The 15,852-nt window shown below is 40.7% G+C and overlaps 1 protein-coding gene across 1 annotated transcript in view; it reads right to left on the bottom strand.

The window, feature by feature from the left end:
• The window catches only part of LOC306733961 (uncharacterized protein), a gene marked incomplete at both ends in the record, with an annotated part of 70,662 nt that overhangs the window by 26,608 nt on the left and 28,202 nt on the right, over nucleotides 1–15,852 (bottom strand). Inside the window, one exon of the mRNA XM_079215279.1 lies at nucleotides 12,425–12,522. Within this exon, the coding sequence (XP_079071405.1) occupies nucleotides 12,425–12,522 (98 nt within the window). The remainder of the gene's footprint in view (nucleotides 1–12,424; nucleotides 12,523–15,852) is intronic.

The raw sequence follows: 15,852 nt of genomic DNA, 5'->3' as shown, positions 1-15,852 counted from the left end.
AGTTCCAGCAGTGAGAGATGAGACTGTGTGAGTCACTGGTCCGTCTCCATCTGGTGCACTGATGTTTATCTCTGTGCCATTAAACTGGAGAATAAAGCTGGCATTGGGGTTCACTTGAATCCACTGCAGAGTGATACTGGTCTCATCTTGTCCTGTTGACCTGAAGCTTTCTGTTTTTGGAGGAGCTAAAGTGGAAAAAGAAAAGTGAAGGATTTGAGGAATTCACACCCTCTGGGTGTTCAAATAATGATTTTGCATCACATGAAATTGAATGTGCACAAAGAGAGAAGGAAAAGTGCAACAGTCCTTGATTTGAAATTCATACTATTTGTAAGTAGAGAAGCAGGAAAATTAGTGACACAATGACACACATAGCAAATAGACGTTAGCTTCACACTGTTACACTGAAAATAGCGTGATGGCTAACTGAGCTAATACAGTGCATCTTTTTGAAATCCTAAATCTTACCAGTGACTGCACTAATGTTGACTCCACTGCTTCTGACGCTCTCAAACACAGAGAAGAGAGTGAATGTGTATTTAGTTCCAGCAGTGAGAGATGAGACTGTATGAGTCACTGGTCCGTCTCCATCTGGTGCACTGATGTTTATCTCTGTGCCATTAAACTGGAGAATAAAGCTGGCATTGGGGTTCACTTGAATCCACTGCAGAGTGATACTGGTCTCATCTTGTCCTGTTGATCTGAGACTTTCTGTGTTTGGAGGAGCTGAGATGGAAAAAGAACAGTGAAGGATTTGATGAATTCACACCCTCTGGGTGTTCAAATAATTATTTTGCATCACATGAAATTGAATGTGCACAAAGAGAGATGGAAAAGTGCAACAGTCCTTGATTTGAAATTCATACTATTTGTAAGTAGAGAAGCAGGAAACTTAGTGACACAATGGCACACATCGCAAATAGATGTTAGCTTCACACTGTTACACTGAAAATAGCATGATGGCTAACTGAGCTAATACAGTGCATCTTTTTGAAATCCTAAATCTTACCAGTGACTGCACTAATGTTGACTCCACTGCTTCTGACGCCCTCAAACACAGAGAAGAGAGTGAATGTGTATTTAGTTCCAGCAGTGAGAGATGAGACTGTGTGAGTCACTGGTCCGTCTCCATCTGGTGCACTGATATTTATCTCTGTGCCATTAAACTGGAGAATGAAGCTGACATTGGGGTTCACTTGAATCCACTGCAGAGTGATATTGGTCTCATCTTGTCCTGTTGACCTGAAGCTTTCTGTTTTTGGAGGAGCTGAAGTGGAAAAAGAAAAGTGAAGGATTTGAGGAATTCACACCCTCTGGGTGTTCAAATAATTCATTTTGCATCACATGAAATTGAATGTGCACAAAGAGAGAAGGAAAAGTGCAACAGTCCTTGATTTGAAATTCATACTATTTCTAAGTAAAGAAGCAGGAAACTTAGTGACACAATGACACACATAGCAAATAGACGTTAGCTTCACTCTGTTACACTGAAAATAGGGTGATGGCTAACTGAGCTAATACAGTGCATCTTTTTAAAATGCTAAATCTTACCAGTGACTGCACTAATGTTGACTCCACTGCTTCTGACGCTCTCAAACACAGAGAAGAGAGTGAATGTGTATTTAGTTCCAGCAGTGAGAGATGAGACTGTGTGAGTCACTGGTCCGTCTCCATCTGGTGCACTGATATTTATCTCTGTGCCATTAAACTGGAGAATGAAGCTGACATTGGGGTTCACTTGAATCCACTGCAGAGTGATACTGGTCTCATCTTGTCCTGTTGACCTGACACTTTCTGTGTTTGGAGGAGCTGAGACGGAAAAAGAACAGTGAAGGATTTGATGAATTCACACCCTCTGGGTGTTCAATTAATTATTTTGCATCACATGCAATTGAATGTGCACAAAGAGAGAAGGAAAAGTGCAACAGTCCTTGATTTGAAATTCATACTATTTGTAAGTAGAGAAGCAGGAAACTGAGTGACACAATGGCACACAGAGCAAATAGATGTTAGCTTCACACTGTTATACTGAAAATAGCGTGATGGCTAACTGAGCTAATACAGTGCATCTTTTTGAAATCCGAAATCTTACCAGTGACTGCACTAATGTTGACTCCACTGCTTCTGACGCTCTCAAACACAGAGAAGAGAGTGAATGTGTATTTAGTTCCAGCAGTGAGAGATGAGACTGTGTGAGTCACTGGTCCGTCTCCATCTGGTGCACTGATGTTTATCTCTGTGCCATTAAACTGGAGAATAAAGCTGGCATTGGGGTTCACTTGAATCCACTGCAGAGTGATACTGGTCTCATCTTGTCCTGTTGACCTGACACTTTCTGTGTTTGGAGGAGCTAAAATGGAAAAAAAACAGTGAAGGATTTAATGAATTCACACCCTCTGGGTGTTCAAATAATGATTTTGCATCACATGAAATTGAATGTGCACAAAGAGAGAAGGAAAAGTGCAACAGTCCTTGATTTGAAATTCATACTATTTGTAAGTAGAGAAGCAGGAAAATTAGTGACACAATGACACACATAGCAAATAGACGTTAGCTTCACACTGTTACACTGAAAATAGCGTGATGGCTAACTGAGCTAATACAGTGCATCTTTTTGAAATCCTAAATCTTACCAGTGACTGCACTAATGTTGACTCCACTGCTTCTGACGCTCTCAAACACAGAGAAGAGAGTGAATGTGTATTTAGTTCCAGCAGTGAGAGATGAGACTGTATGAGTCACTGGTCCGTCTCCATCTGGTGCACTGATGTTTATCTCTGTGCCATTAAACTGGAGAATAAAGCTGGCATTGGGGTTCACTTGAATCCACTGCAGAGTGATACTGGTCTCATCTTGTCCTGTTGATCTGAGACTTTCTGTGTTTGGAGGAGCTGAGATGGAAAAAGAACAGTGAAGGATTTGATGAATTCACACCCTCTGGGTGTTCAAATAATTATTTTGCATCACATGAAATTGAATGTGCACAAAGAGAGATGGAAAAGTGCAACAGTCCTTGATTTGAAATTCATACTATTTGTAAGTAGAGAAGCAGGAAACTTAGTGACACAATGGCACACATCGCAAATAGATGTTAGCTTCACACTGTTACACTGAAAATAGCATGATGGCTAACTGAGCTAATACAGTGCATCTTTTTGAAATCCTAAATCTTACCAGTGACTGCACTAATGTTGACTCCACTGCTTCTGACGCCCTCAAACACAGAGAAGAGAGTGAATGTGTATTTAGTTCCAGCAGTGAGAGATGAGACTGTGTGAGTCACTGGTCCGTCTCCATCTGGTGCACTGATATTTATCTCTGTGCCATTAAACTGGAGAATGAAGCTGACATTGGGGTTCACTTGAATCCACTGCAGAGTGATATTGGTCTCATCTTGTCCTGTTGACCTGAAGCTTTCTGTTTTTGGAGGAGCTGAAGTGGAAAAAGAAAAGTGAAGGATTTGAGGAATTCACACCCTCTGGGTGTTCAAATAATTCATTTTGCATCACATGAAATTGAATGTGCACAAAGAGAGAAGGAAAAGTGCAACAGTCCTTGATTTGAAATTCATACTATTTCTAAGTAAAGAAGCAGGAAACTTAGTGACACAATGACACACATAGCAAATAGACGTTAGCTTCACTCTGTTACACTGAAAATAGGGTGATGGCTAACTGAGCTAATACAGTGCATCTTTTTAAAATGCTAAATCTTACCAGTGACTGCACTAATGTTGACTCCACTGCTTCTGACGCTCTCAAACACAGAGAAGAGAGTGAATGTGTATTTAGTTCCAGCAGTGAGAGATGAGACTGTGTGAGTCACTGGTCCGTCTCCATCTGGTGCACTGATATTTATCTCTGTGCCATTAAACTGGAGAATGAAGCTGACATTGGGGTTCACTTGAATCCACTGCAGAGTGATACTGGTCTCATCTTGTCCTGTTGACCTGACACTTTCTGTGTTTGGAGGAGCTGAGACGGAAAAAGAACAGTGAAGGATTTGATGAATTCACACCCTCTGGGTGTTCAAATAATTATTTTGCATCACATGAAATTGAATGTGCACAAAGAGAGAAGGAAAAGTGCAACAGTCCTTGATTTAAAATACATACTATTTGTAAGTAGAGAAGCAGGAAACTTAGTGACACAATGGCACACATAGCAAATAGATGTTAGCTTCACTCTGTTACACTGAAAATAGGGTGATGGCTAACTGAGCTAATACAGTGCATCTTTTTAAAATGCTAAATCTTACCAGTGACTGCACTAATGTTGACTCCACTGCTTCTGACGCTCTCAAACACAGAGAAGAGAGTGAATGTGTATTTAGTTCCAGCAGTGAGAGATGAGACTGTGTGAGTCACTGGTCCGTCTCCATCTGGTGCACTGATATTTATCTCTGTGCCATTAAACTGGAGAATGAAGCTGACATTGGGGTTCACTTGAATCCACTGCAGAGTGATACTGGTCTCATCTTGTCCTGTTGACCTGACACTTTCTGTGTTTGGAGGAGCTGAGACGGAAAAAGAACAGTGAAGGATTTGATGAATTCACACCCTCTGGGTGTTCAAATAATTATTTTGCATCACATGAAATTGAATGTGCACAAAGAGAGAAGGAAAAGTGCAACAGTCCTTGATTTGAAATTCATACTATTTGTAAGTAGAGAAGCAGGAAACTTAGTGACACAATGGCACACATAGCAAATAGATGTTAGCTTCAAACTGTTACATGGAAAATACCATGATGGCTAACTGAGCTAATACAGTGCATCTTTTTGAAATCCGAAATCTTACCAGTGACTGCACTAATGTTGACTCCACTGCTTCTGATGCTCTCAAACACAGAGAAGAGAGTGAATGTGTATTTAGTTCCAGCAGTGAGAGATGAGACTGTGTGAGTCACTGGTCCGTCTCCATCTGGTGCACTGATGTTTATCTCTGTGCCATTAAACTGGAGAATAAAGCTGGCATTGGGGTTCACTTGAATCCACTGCAGAGTGATACTGGTCTCATCTTGTCCTGTTGATCTGAGACTTTCTGTGTTTGGAGGAGCTGAGATGGAAAAAGAACAGTGAAGGATTTGATGAATTCACACCCTCTGGGTGTTCAAATAATTATTTTGCATCACATGAAATTGAATGTGCACAAAGAGAGATGGAAAAGTGCAACAGTCCTTGATTTGAAATTCATACTATTTTTAAGTAGATAAGCAGGAAACTTAGTGACACAATGGCACACATAGCAAATGGATGTTAGCTTCACACTGTTACACTGAAAATAGCGTGATGGCTAACTGAGCTAATACAGTGCATCTTTTTGAAATCCTAAATCTTACCAGTGACTGCACTAATGTTGACTCCACTGCTTCTGACGCTCTCAAACACAGAGAAGAGAGTGAATGTGTATTTAGTTCCAGCAGTGAGAGATGAGACTGTGTGAGTCACTGGTCCGTCTCCATCTGGTGCACTGATGTTTATCTCTGTGCCATTAAACTGGAGAATGAAGCTGACATTGGGGTTCACTTGAATCCACTGCAGAGTGATACTGGTCTCATCTTGTCCTGTTGACCTGAAGCTTTCTGTTTTTGGAGGAGCTAAAGTGGAAAAAGAAAAGTGAAGGATTTGAGGAATTCACACCCTCTGGGTGTTCAAATAATTCATTTTGCATCACATGAAATTGAATGTGCACAAAGAGAGAAGGAAAAGTGCAACAGTCCTTGATTTGAAATTCATACTATTTCTAAGTAAAGAAGCAGGAAACTTAGTGACACAATGACACACATAGCAAATAGACGTTAGCTTCACTCTGTTACACTGAAAATAGCGTGATGGCTAACTGAGCTAATACAGTGCATCTTTTTGAAATCCTAAATCTTACCAGTGACTGCACTAATGTTGACTCCACTGCTTCTGACGCTCTCAAACACAGAGAAGAGAGTGAATGTGTATTTAGTTCCAGCAGTGAGAGATGAGACTGTATGAGTCACTGGTCCGTCTCCATCTGGTGCACTGATGTTTATCTCTGTGCCATTAAACTGGAGAATAAAGCTGGCATTGGGGTTCACTTGAATCCACTGCAGAGTGATACTAGTCTCATCTTGTCCTGTTGATCTGAAGCTTTCTGTTTTTGGAGGAGCTAAAATGGAAAAAAAAAACAGTGAAGGATTTTATGAATTCACACCCTCTGGGTGTTCAAATAATGATTTTGCATCACATGAAATTGAATGTGCACAAAGAGAGAAGGAAAAGTGCAACAGTCCTTGATTTGAAATTCATACTATTTGTAAGTAGAGAAGCAGGAAACTTAGTGACACAATGGCACACATAGCAAATAGATGTTAGCTTCAAACTGTTACACTGAAAATAGCATGATGGCTAACTGAGCTAATACAGTGCATCTTTTTGAAATCCGAAATCTTACCAGTGACTGCACTAATGTTGACTCCACTGCTTCTGACGCTCTCAAACACAGAGAAGAGAGTGAATGTGTATTTAGTTCCAGCAGTGAGAGATGAGACTGTGTGAGTCACTGGTCCGTCTCCATCTGGTGCACTGATGTTTATCTCTGTGCCATTAAACTGGAGAATAAAGCTGGCATTGGGGTTCACTTGAATCCACTGCAGAGTGATACTGGTCTCATCTTGTCCTGTTGATCTGAGACTTTCTGTGTTTGGAGGAGCTGAGATGGAAAAAGAACAGTGAAGGATTTGATGAATTCACACCCTCTGGGTGTTCAAATAATTATTTTGCATCACATGAAATTGAATGTGCACAAAGAGAGATGGAAAAGTGCAACAGTCCTTGATTTGAAATTCATACTATTTGTAAGTAGAGAAGCAGGAAACTTAGTGACACAATGGCACACACCGCAAATAGATGTTAGCTTCACACTGTTACACTGAAAATAGCATGATGGCTAACTGAGCTAATACAGTGCATCTTTTTGAAATCCTAAATCTTACCAGTGACTGCACTAATGTTGACTCCACTGCTTCTGACGCCCTCAAACACAGAGAAGAGAGTGAATGTGTATTTAGTTCCAGCAGTGAGAGATGAGACTGTGTGAGTCACTGGTCCGTCTCAATCTGGTGCACTGATATTTATCTCTGTGCCATTAAACTGGAGAATGAAGCTGACATTGGGGTTCACTTGAATCCACTGCAGAGTGATATTGGTCTCATCTTGTCCTGTTGACCTGAAGCTTTCTGTTTTTGGAGGAGCTAAAGTGGAAAAAGAACAGTGAAGGATTTGATGAATTCACACCCTCTGGGTGTTCAAATAATTCATTTTGCATCACATGAAATTGAATGTGCACAAAGAGAGAAGGAAAAGTGCAACAGTCCTTGATTTGAAATTCACACTATTTGTAAGTAGAGAAGCAGGAAACTGAGTGACACAATGGCACACATAGCAAATAGATGTTAGCTTCACATTGTTACACTGAAAATAGCGCGATGGCTAACTGAGCTAATACAGTGCATCTTTTTGAAATCCTAAATCTTACCAGTGACTGCACTAATGTTGACTCCACTGCTTCTGACGCTCTCAAACACAGAGAAGAGAGTGAATGTGTATTTAGTTCCAGCAGTGAGAGATGAGACTGCGTGAGTCACTGGTCCGTCTCCATCTGGTGCACTGATGTTTATCTCTGTGCCATTAAACTGGAGAATAAAGCTGGCATTGGGGTTCACTTGAATCCACTGCAGAGTGATACTGGTCTCATCTTGTCCTGTTGATCTGACACTTTCTGTGTTTGGAGGAGCTGAGATGGAAAAAGAACAGTGAAGGATTTGATGAATTCACACCCTCTGGGTGTTCAAATAATTATTTTGCATCACATGAAATTGAATGTGCACAAAGAGAGATGGAAAAGTGCAACAGTCCTTGATTTGAAATTCATACTATTTGTAAGTAGAGAAGCAGGAAACTTAGTGACACAATGGCACACATCGCAAATAGATGTTAGCTTCACATTGTTGCACTGAAAATAGCGTGATGGCTAACTGAGCTAATACAGTGCATCTTTTTGAAATCCTAAATCTTACCAGTGACTGCACTAATGTTGACTCCACTGCTTCTGACGCTCTCAAACACAGAGAAGAGAGTGAATGTGTATTTAGTTCCAGCAGTGAGAGATGAGACTGTGTGAGTCACTGGTCCGTCTCCATCTGGTGCACTGATGTTTATCTCTGTGCCATTAAACTGGAGAATAAAGCTGGCATTGGGGTTCACTTGAATCCACTGCAGAGTGATACTGGTCTCATCTTGTCCTGTTGATCTGAAACTTTCTGTGTTTGGAGGAGCTGAGATGGAAAAAGAACAGTGAAGGATTTGATGAATTCACACCCTCTGGGTGTTCAAATAATTATTTTGCATCACATGAAATTGAATGTGCACAAAGAGAGATGGAAAAGTGCAACAGTCCTTGATTTGAAATTCATACTATTTGTAAGTAGAGAAGCAGGAAACTTAGTGACACAATGGCACACATCGCAAATAGATGTTAGCTTCACATTGTTGCACTGAAAATAGCGTGATGGCTAACTGAGCTAATACAGTGCATCTTTTTGAAATCCTAAATCTTACCAGTGACTGCACTAATGTTGACTCCACTGCTTCTGACGCTCTCAAACACAGAGAAGAGAGTGAATGTGTATTTAGTTCCAGCAGTGAGAGATGAGACTGTGTGAGTCACTGGTCCGTCTCCATCTGGTGCACTGATGTTTATCTCTGTGCCATTAAACTGGAGAATAAAGCTGGCATTGGGGTTCACTTGAATCCACTGCAGAGTGATACTGGTCTCATCTTGTCCTGTTGACCTGAAGCTTTCTGTTTTTGGAGGAGCTAAAGTGGAAAAAGAAAAGTGAAGGATTTGAGGAATTCACACCCTCTGGGTGTTCAAATAATTATTTTGCATCACATGAAATTGAATGTGCACAAAGAGAGATGGAAAAGTGCAACAGTCCTTGATTTGAAATTCATACTATTTGTAAGTAGAGAAGCAGGAAACTTAGTGACACAATGGCACACATCGCAAATAGATGTTAGCTTCACATTGTTGCACTGAAAATAGCGTGATGGCTAACTGAGCTAATACAGTGCATCTTTTTGAAATCCTAAATCTTACCAGTGACTGCACTAATGTTGACTCCACTGCTTCTGACGCTCTCAAACACAGAGAAGAGAGTGAATGTGTATTTAGTTCCAGCAGTGAGAGATGAGACTGTGTGAGTCACTGGTCCGTCTCCATCTGGTGCACTGATGTTTATCTCTGTGCCATTAAACTGGAGAATAAAGCTGGCATTGGGGTTCACTTGAATCCACTGCAGAGTGATACTGGTCTCATCTTGTCCTGTTGACCTGACACTTTCTGTGTTTGGAGGAGCTAAAATGGAAAAAAAACAGTGAAGGATTTAATGAATTCACACCCTCTGGGTGTTCAAATAATGATTTTGCATCACATGAAATTGAATGTGCACAAAGAGAGAAGGAAAAGTGCAACAGTCCTTGATTTGAAATTCATACTATTTGTAAGTAGAGAAGCAGGAAAATTAGTGACACAATGACACACATAGCAAATAGACGTTAGCTTCACACTGTTACACTGAAAATAGCGTGATGGCTAACTGAGCTAATACAGTGCATCTTTTTGAAATCCTAAATCTTACCAGTGACTGCACTAATGTTGACTCCACTGCTTCTGACGCTCTCAAACACAGAGAAGAGAGTGAATGTGTATTTAGTTCCAGCAGTGAGAGATGAGACTGTATGAGTCACTGGTCCGTCTCCATCTGGTGCACTGATGTTTATCTCTGTGCCATTAAACTGGAGAATAAAGCTGGCATTGGGGTTCACTTGAATCCACTGCAGAGTGATACTGGTCTCATCTTGTCCTGTTGATCTGAGACTTTCTGTGTTTGGAGGAGCTGAGATGGAAAAAGAACAGTGAAGGATTTGATGAATTCACACCCTCTGGGTGTTCAAATAATTATTTTGCATCACATGAAATTGAATGTGCACAAAGAGAGATGGAAAAGTGCAACAGTCCTTGATTTGAAATTCATACTATTTGTAAGTAGAGAAGCAGGAAACTTAGTGACACAATGGCACACATCGCAAATAGATGTTAGCTTCACACTGTTAAACTGAAAATAGCATGATGGCTAACTGAGCTAATACAGTGCATCTTTTTGAAATCCTAAATCTTACCAGTGACTGCACTAATGTTGACTCCACTGCTTCTGACGCCCTCAAACACAGAGAAGAGAGTGAATGTGTATTTAGTTCCAGCAGTGAGAGATGAGACTGTGTGAGTCACTGGTCCGTCTCCATCTGGTGCACTGATATTTATCTCTGTGCCATTAAACTGGAGAATGAAGCTGACATTGGGGTTCACTTGAATCCACTGCAGAGTGATATTGGTCTCATCTTGTCCTGTTGACCTGAAGCTTTCTGTTTTTGGAGGAGCTGAAGTGGAAAAAGAAAAGTGAAGGATTTGAGGAATTCACACCCTCTGGGTGTTCAAATAATTCATTTTGCATCACATGAAATTGAATGTGCACAAAGAGAGAAGGAAAAGTGCAACAGTCCTTGATTTGAAATTCATACTATTTCTAAGTAAAGAAGCAGGAAACTTAGTGACACAATGACACACATAGCAAATAGACGTTAGCTTCACTCTGTTACACTGAAAATAGGGTGATGGCTAACTGAGCTAATACAGTGCATCTTTTTAAAATGCTAAATCTTACCAGTGACTGCACTAATGTTGACTCCACTGCTTCTGACGCTCTCAAACACAGAGAAGAGAGTGAATGTGTATTTAGTTCCAGCAGTGAGAGATGAGACTGTGTGAGTCACTGGTCCGTCTCCATCTGGTGCACTGATATTTATCTCTGTGCCATTAAACTGGAGAATGAAGCTGACATTGGGGTTCACTTGAATCCACTGCAGAGTGATACTGGTCTCATCTTGTCCTGTTGACCTGACACTTTCTGTGTTTGGAGGAGCTGAGACGGAAAAAGAACAGTGAAGGATTTGATGAATTCACACCCTCTGGGTGTTCAAATAATTATTTTGCATCACATGAAATTGAATGTGCACAAAGAGAGAAGGAAAAGTGCAACAGTCCTTGATTTGAAATTCATACTATTTGTAAGTAGAGAAGCAGGAAACTTAGTGACACAATGGCACACATAGCAAATAGATGTTAGCTTCACTCTGTTACACTGAAAATAGGGTGATGGCTAACTGAGCTAATACAGTGCATCTTTTTAAAATGCTAAATCTTACCAGTGACTGCACTAATGTTGACTCCACTGCTTCTGACGCTCTCAAACACAGAGAAGAGAGTGAATGTGTATTTAGTTCCAGCAGTGAGAGATGAGACTGTGTGAGTCACTGGTCCGTCTCCATCTGGTGCACTGATATTTATCTCTGTGCCATTAAACTGGAGAATGAAGCTGACATTGGGGTTCACTTGAATCCACTGCAGAGTGATACTGGTCTCATCTTGTCCTGTTGACCTGACACTTTCTGTGTTTGGAGGAGCTGAGACGGAAAAAGAACAGTGAAGGATTTGATGAATTCACACCCTCTGGGTGTTCAAATAATTATTTTGCATCACATGAAATTGAATGTGCACAAAGAGAGAAGGAAAAGTGCAACAGTCCTTGATTTGAAATTCATACTATTTGTAAGTAGAGAAGCAGGAAACTTAGTGACACAATGGCACACATCGCAAATAGATGTTAGCTTCACACTGTTACACTGAAAATAGCATGATGGCTAACTGAGCTAATACAGTGCATCTTTTTGAAATCCTAAATCTTACCAGTGACTGCACTAATGTTGACTCCACTGCTTCTGACGCCCTCAAACACAGAGAAGAGAGTGAATGTGTATTTAGCTCCAGCAGTGAGAGATGAGACTGTGTGAGTCACTGGTCCGTCTCCATCTGGTGCACTGATGTTTATCTCTGTGCCATTAAACTGGAGAATGAAGCTGACATTGGGGTTCACTTTAATCCACTGCAGAGTGATATTGGTCTCATCTTGTCCTATTGACCTGAAGCTTTCTGTTTTTGGAGGAGCTAAAGTGGAAAAAGAAAAGTGAAGGATTTGAGGAATTCACACCCTCTGTGTGTTCAAATAATTCATTTTGCATCACATGAAATTGAATGTGCACAAAGAGAGAAGGAAAAGTGCAACAGTCCTTGATTTGAAATTCATACTATTTCTAAGTAGAGAAGCAGGAAACTTAGTGACACAATGACACACATAGCAAATAGACGTTAGCTTCACTCTGTTACACTGAAAATAGCGTGATGGCTAACTGAGCTAATACAGTGCATCTTTTTGAAATCCTAAATCTTACCAGTGACTGCACTAATGTTGACTCCACTGCTTCTGACGCTCTCAAACACAGAGAAGAGAGTGAATGTGTATTTAGTTCCAGGAGTGAGAGATGAGACTGTGTGAGTCACTGGTCCGTCTCCATCTGGTGCACTGATGTTTATCTCTGTGCCATTAAACTGGAGAATAAAGCTTGCATTGGGGTTCACTTGAATCCACTGCAGAGTGATACTGGTCTCATCTTGTCCTGTTGATCTGACACTTTCTGTGTTTGGAGGAGCTGAGATGGAAAAAAGAACAGTGAAGGATTTGATGAATTCACACCCTCTGGGTGTTCAAATAATGATTTTGCATCACATGAAATTGAATGTGCACAAAGAGAGAAGGAAAAGTGCAACAGTCCTTGATTTGAAATTCATACTATTTTTAAGTAGATAAGCAGGAAACTTAGTGACACAATGGCACACATAGCAAATGGATGTTAGCTTCACACTGTTACACTGAAAATAGCGTGATGGCTAACTGAGCTAATACAGTGCATCTTTTTGAAATCCTAAATCTTACCAGTGACTGCACTAATGTTGACTCCACTGCTTCTGACGCTCTCAAACACAGAGAAGAGAGTGAATGTGTATTTAGTTCCAGCAGTGAGAGATGAGACTGTGTGAGTCACTGGTCCGTCTCCATCTGGTGCACTGATGTTTATCTCTGTGCCATTAAACTGGAGAATAAAGCTGGCATTGGGGTTCACTTGAATCCACTGCAGAGTGATACTGGTCTCATCTTGTCCTGTTGACCTGAAGCTTTCTGTTTTTGGAGGAGCTAAAGTGGAAAAAGAAAAGTGAAGGATTTGAGGAATTCACACCCTCTGGGTGTTCAAATAATGATTTTGCATCACATGAAATTGAATGTGCACAAAGAGAGAAGGAAAAGTGCAACAGTCCTTGATTTGAAATTCATACTATTTGTAAGTAGAGAAGCAGGAAAATTAGTGACACAATGACACACATAGCAAATAGACGTTAGCTTCACACTGTTACACTGAAAATAGCGTGATGGCTAACTGAGCTAATACAGTGCATCTTTTTGAAATCCTAAATCTTACCAGTGACTGCACTAATGTTGACTCCACTGCTTCTGACGCTCTCAAACACAGAGAAGAGAGTGAATGTGTATTTAGTTCCAGCAGTGAGAGATGAGACTGTATGAGTCACTGGTCCGTCTCCATCTGGTGCACTGATGTTTATCTCTGTGCCATTAAACTGGAGAATAAAGCTGGCATTGGGGTTCACTTGAATCCACTGCAGAGTGATACTGGTCTCATCTTGTCCTGTTGATCTGAGACTTTCTGTGTTTGGAGGAGCTGAGATGGAAAAAGAACAGTGAAGGATTTGATGAATTCACACCCTCTGGGTGTTCAAATAATTATTTTGCATCACATGAAATTGAATGTGCACAAAGAGAGATGGAAAAGTGCAACAGTCCTTGATTTGAAATTCATACTATTTGTAAGTAGAGAAGCAGGAAACTTAGTGACACAATGGCACACATCGCAAATAGATGTTAGCTTCACACTGTTACACTGAAAATAGCATGATGGCTAACTGAGCTAATACAGTGCATCTTTTTGAAATCCGAAATCTTACCAGTGACTGCACTAATGTTGACTCCACTGCTTCTGACGCCCTCAAACACAGAGAAGAGAGTGAATGTGTATTTAGTTCCAGCAGTGAGAGATGAGACTGTGTGAGTCACTGGTCCGTCTCCATCTGGTGCACTGATATTTATCTCTGTGCCATTAAACTGGAGAATGAAGCTGACATTGGGGTTCACTTGAATCCACTGCAGAGTGATATTGGTCTCATCTTGTCCTGTTGACCTGAAGCTTTCTGTTTTTGGAGGAGCTGAAGTGGAAAAAGAAAAGTGAAGGATTTGAGGAATTCACACCCTCTGGGTGTTCAAATAATTCATTTTGCATCACATGAAATTGAATGTGCACAAAGAGAGAAGGAAAAGTGCAACAGTCCTTGATTTGAAATTCATACTATTTCTAAGTAAAGAAGCAGGAAACTTAGTGACACAATGACACACATAGCAAATAGACGTTAGCTTCACTCTGTTACACTGAAAATAGGGTGATGGCTAACTGAGCTAATACAGTGCATCTTTTTAAAATGCTAAATCTTACCAGTGACTGCACTAATGTTGACTCCACTGCTTCTGACGCTCTCAAACACAGAGAAGAGAGTGAATGTGTATTTAGTTCCAGCAGTGAGAGATGAGACTGTGTGAGTCACTGGTCCGTCTCCATCTGGTGCACTGATATTTATCTCTGTGCCATTAAACTGGAGAATGAAGCTGACATTGGGGTTCACTTGAATCCACTGCAGAGTGATACTGGTCTCATCTTGTCCTGTTGACCTGACACTTTCTGTGTTTGGAGGAGCTGAGACGGAAAAAGAACAGTGAAGGATTTGATGAATTCACACCCTCTGGGTGTTCAATTAATTATTTTGCATCACATGCAATTGAATGTGCACAAAGAGAGAAGGAAAAGTGCAACAGTCCTTGATTTGAAATTCATACTATTTGTAAGTAGAGAAGCAGGAAACTGAGTGACACAATGGCACACAGAGCAAATAGATGTTAGCTTCACACTGTTATACTGAAAATAGCGTGATGGCTAACTGAGCTAATACAGTGCATCTTTTTGAAATCCGAAATCTTACCAGTGACTGCACTAATGTTGACTCCACTGCTTCTGACGCTCTCAAACACAGAGAAGAGAGTGAATGTGTATTTAGTTCCAGCAGTGAGAGATGAGACTGTGTGAGTCACTGGTCCGTCTCCATCTGGTGCACTGATGTTTATCTCTGTGCCATTAAACTGGAGAATAAAGCTGGCATTGGGGTTCACTTGAATCCACTGCAGAGTGATACTGGTCTCATCTTGTCCTGTTGACCTGACACTTTCTGTGTTTGGAGGAGCTAAAATGGAAAAAAAACAGTGAAGGATTTAATGAATTCACACCCTCTGGGTGTTCAAATAATGATTTTGCATCACATGAAATTGAATGTGCACAAAGAGAGAAGGAAAAGTGCAACAGTCCTTGATTTGAAATTCATACTATTTGTAAGTAGAGAAGCAGGAAAATTAGTGACACAATGACACACATAGCAAATAGACGTTAGCTTCACACTGTTACACTGAAAATAGCGTGATGGCTAACTGAGCTAATACAGTGCATCTTTTTGAAATCCTAAATCTTACCAGTGACTGCACTAATGTTGACTCCACTGCTTCTGACGCTCTCAAACACAGAGAAGAGAGTGAATGTGTATTTAGTTCCAGCAGTGAGAGATGAGACTGTATGAGTCACTGGTCCGTCTCCATCTGGTGCACTGATGTTTATCTCTGTGCCATTAAACTGGAGAATAAAGCTGGCATTGGGGTTCACTTGAATCCACTGCAGAGTGATACTGGTCTCATCTTGTCC

Source organism: Taurulus bubalis (genome assembly GCF_910589615.1).
Source record: "Taurulus bubalis genome assembly, chromosome: 3".
Classification (NCBI taxonomy): domain Eukaryota; kingdom Metazoa; phylum Chordata; class Actinopteri; order Perciformes; family Cottidae; genus Taurulus; species Taurulus bubalis.
The sequence above is the reverse complement of the archived record's forward strand: the minus strand, read 5'-3'. Positions and strand labels throughout refer to the sequence as shown.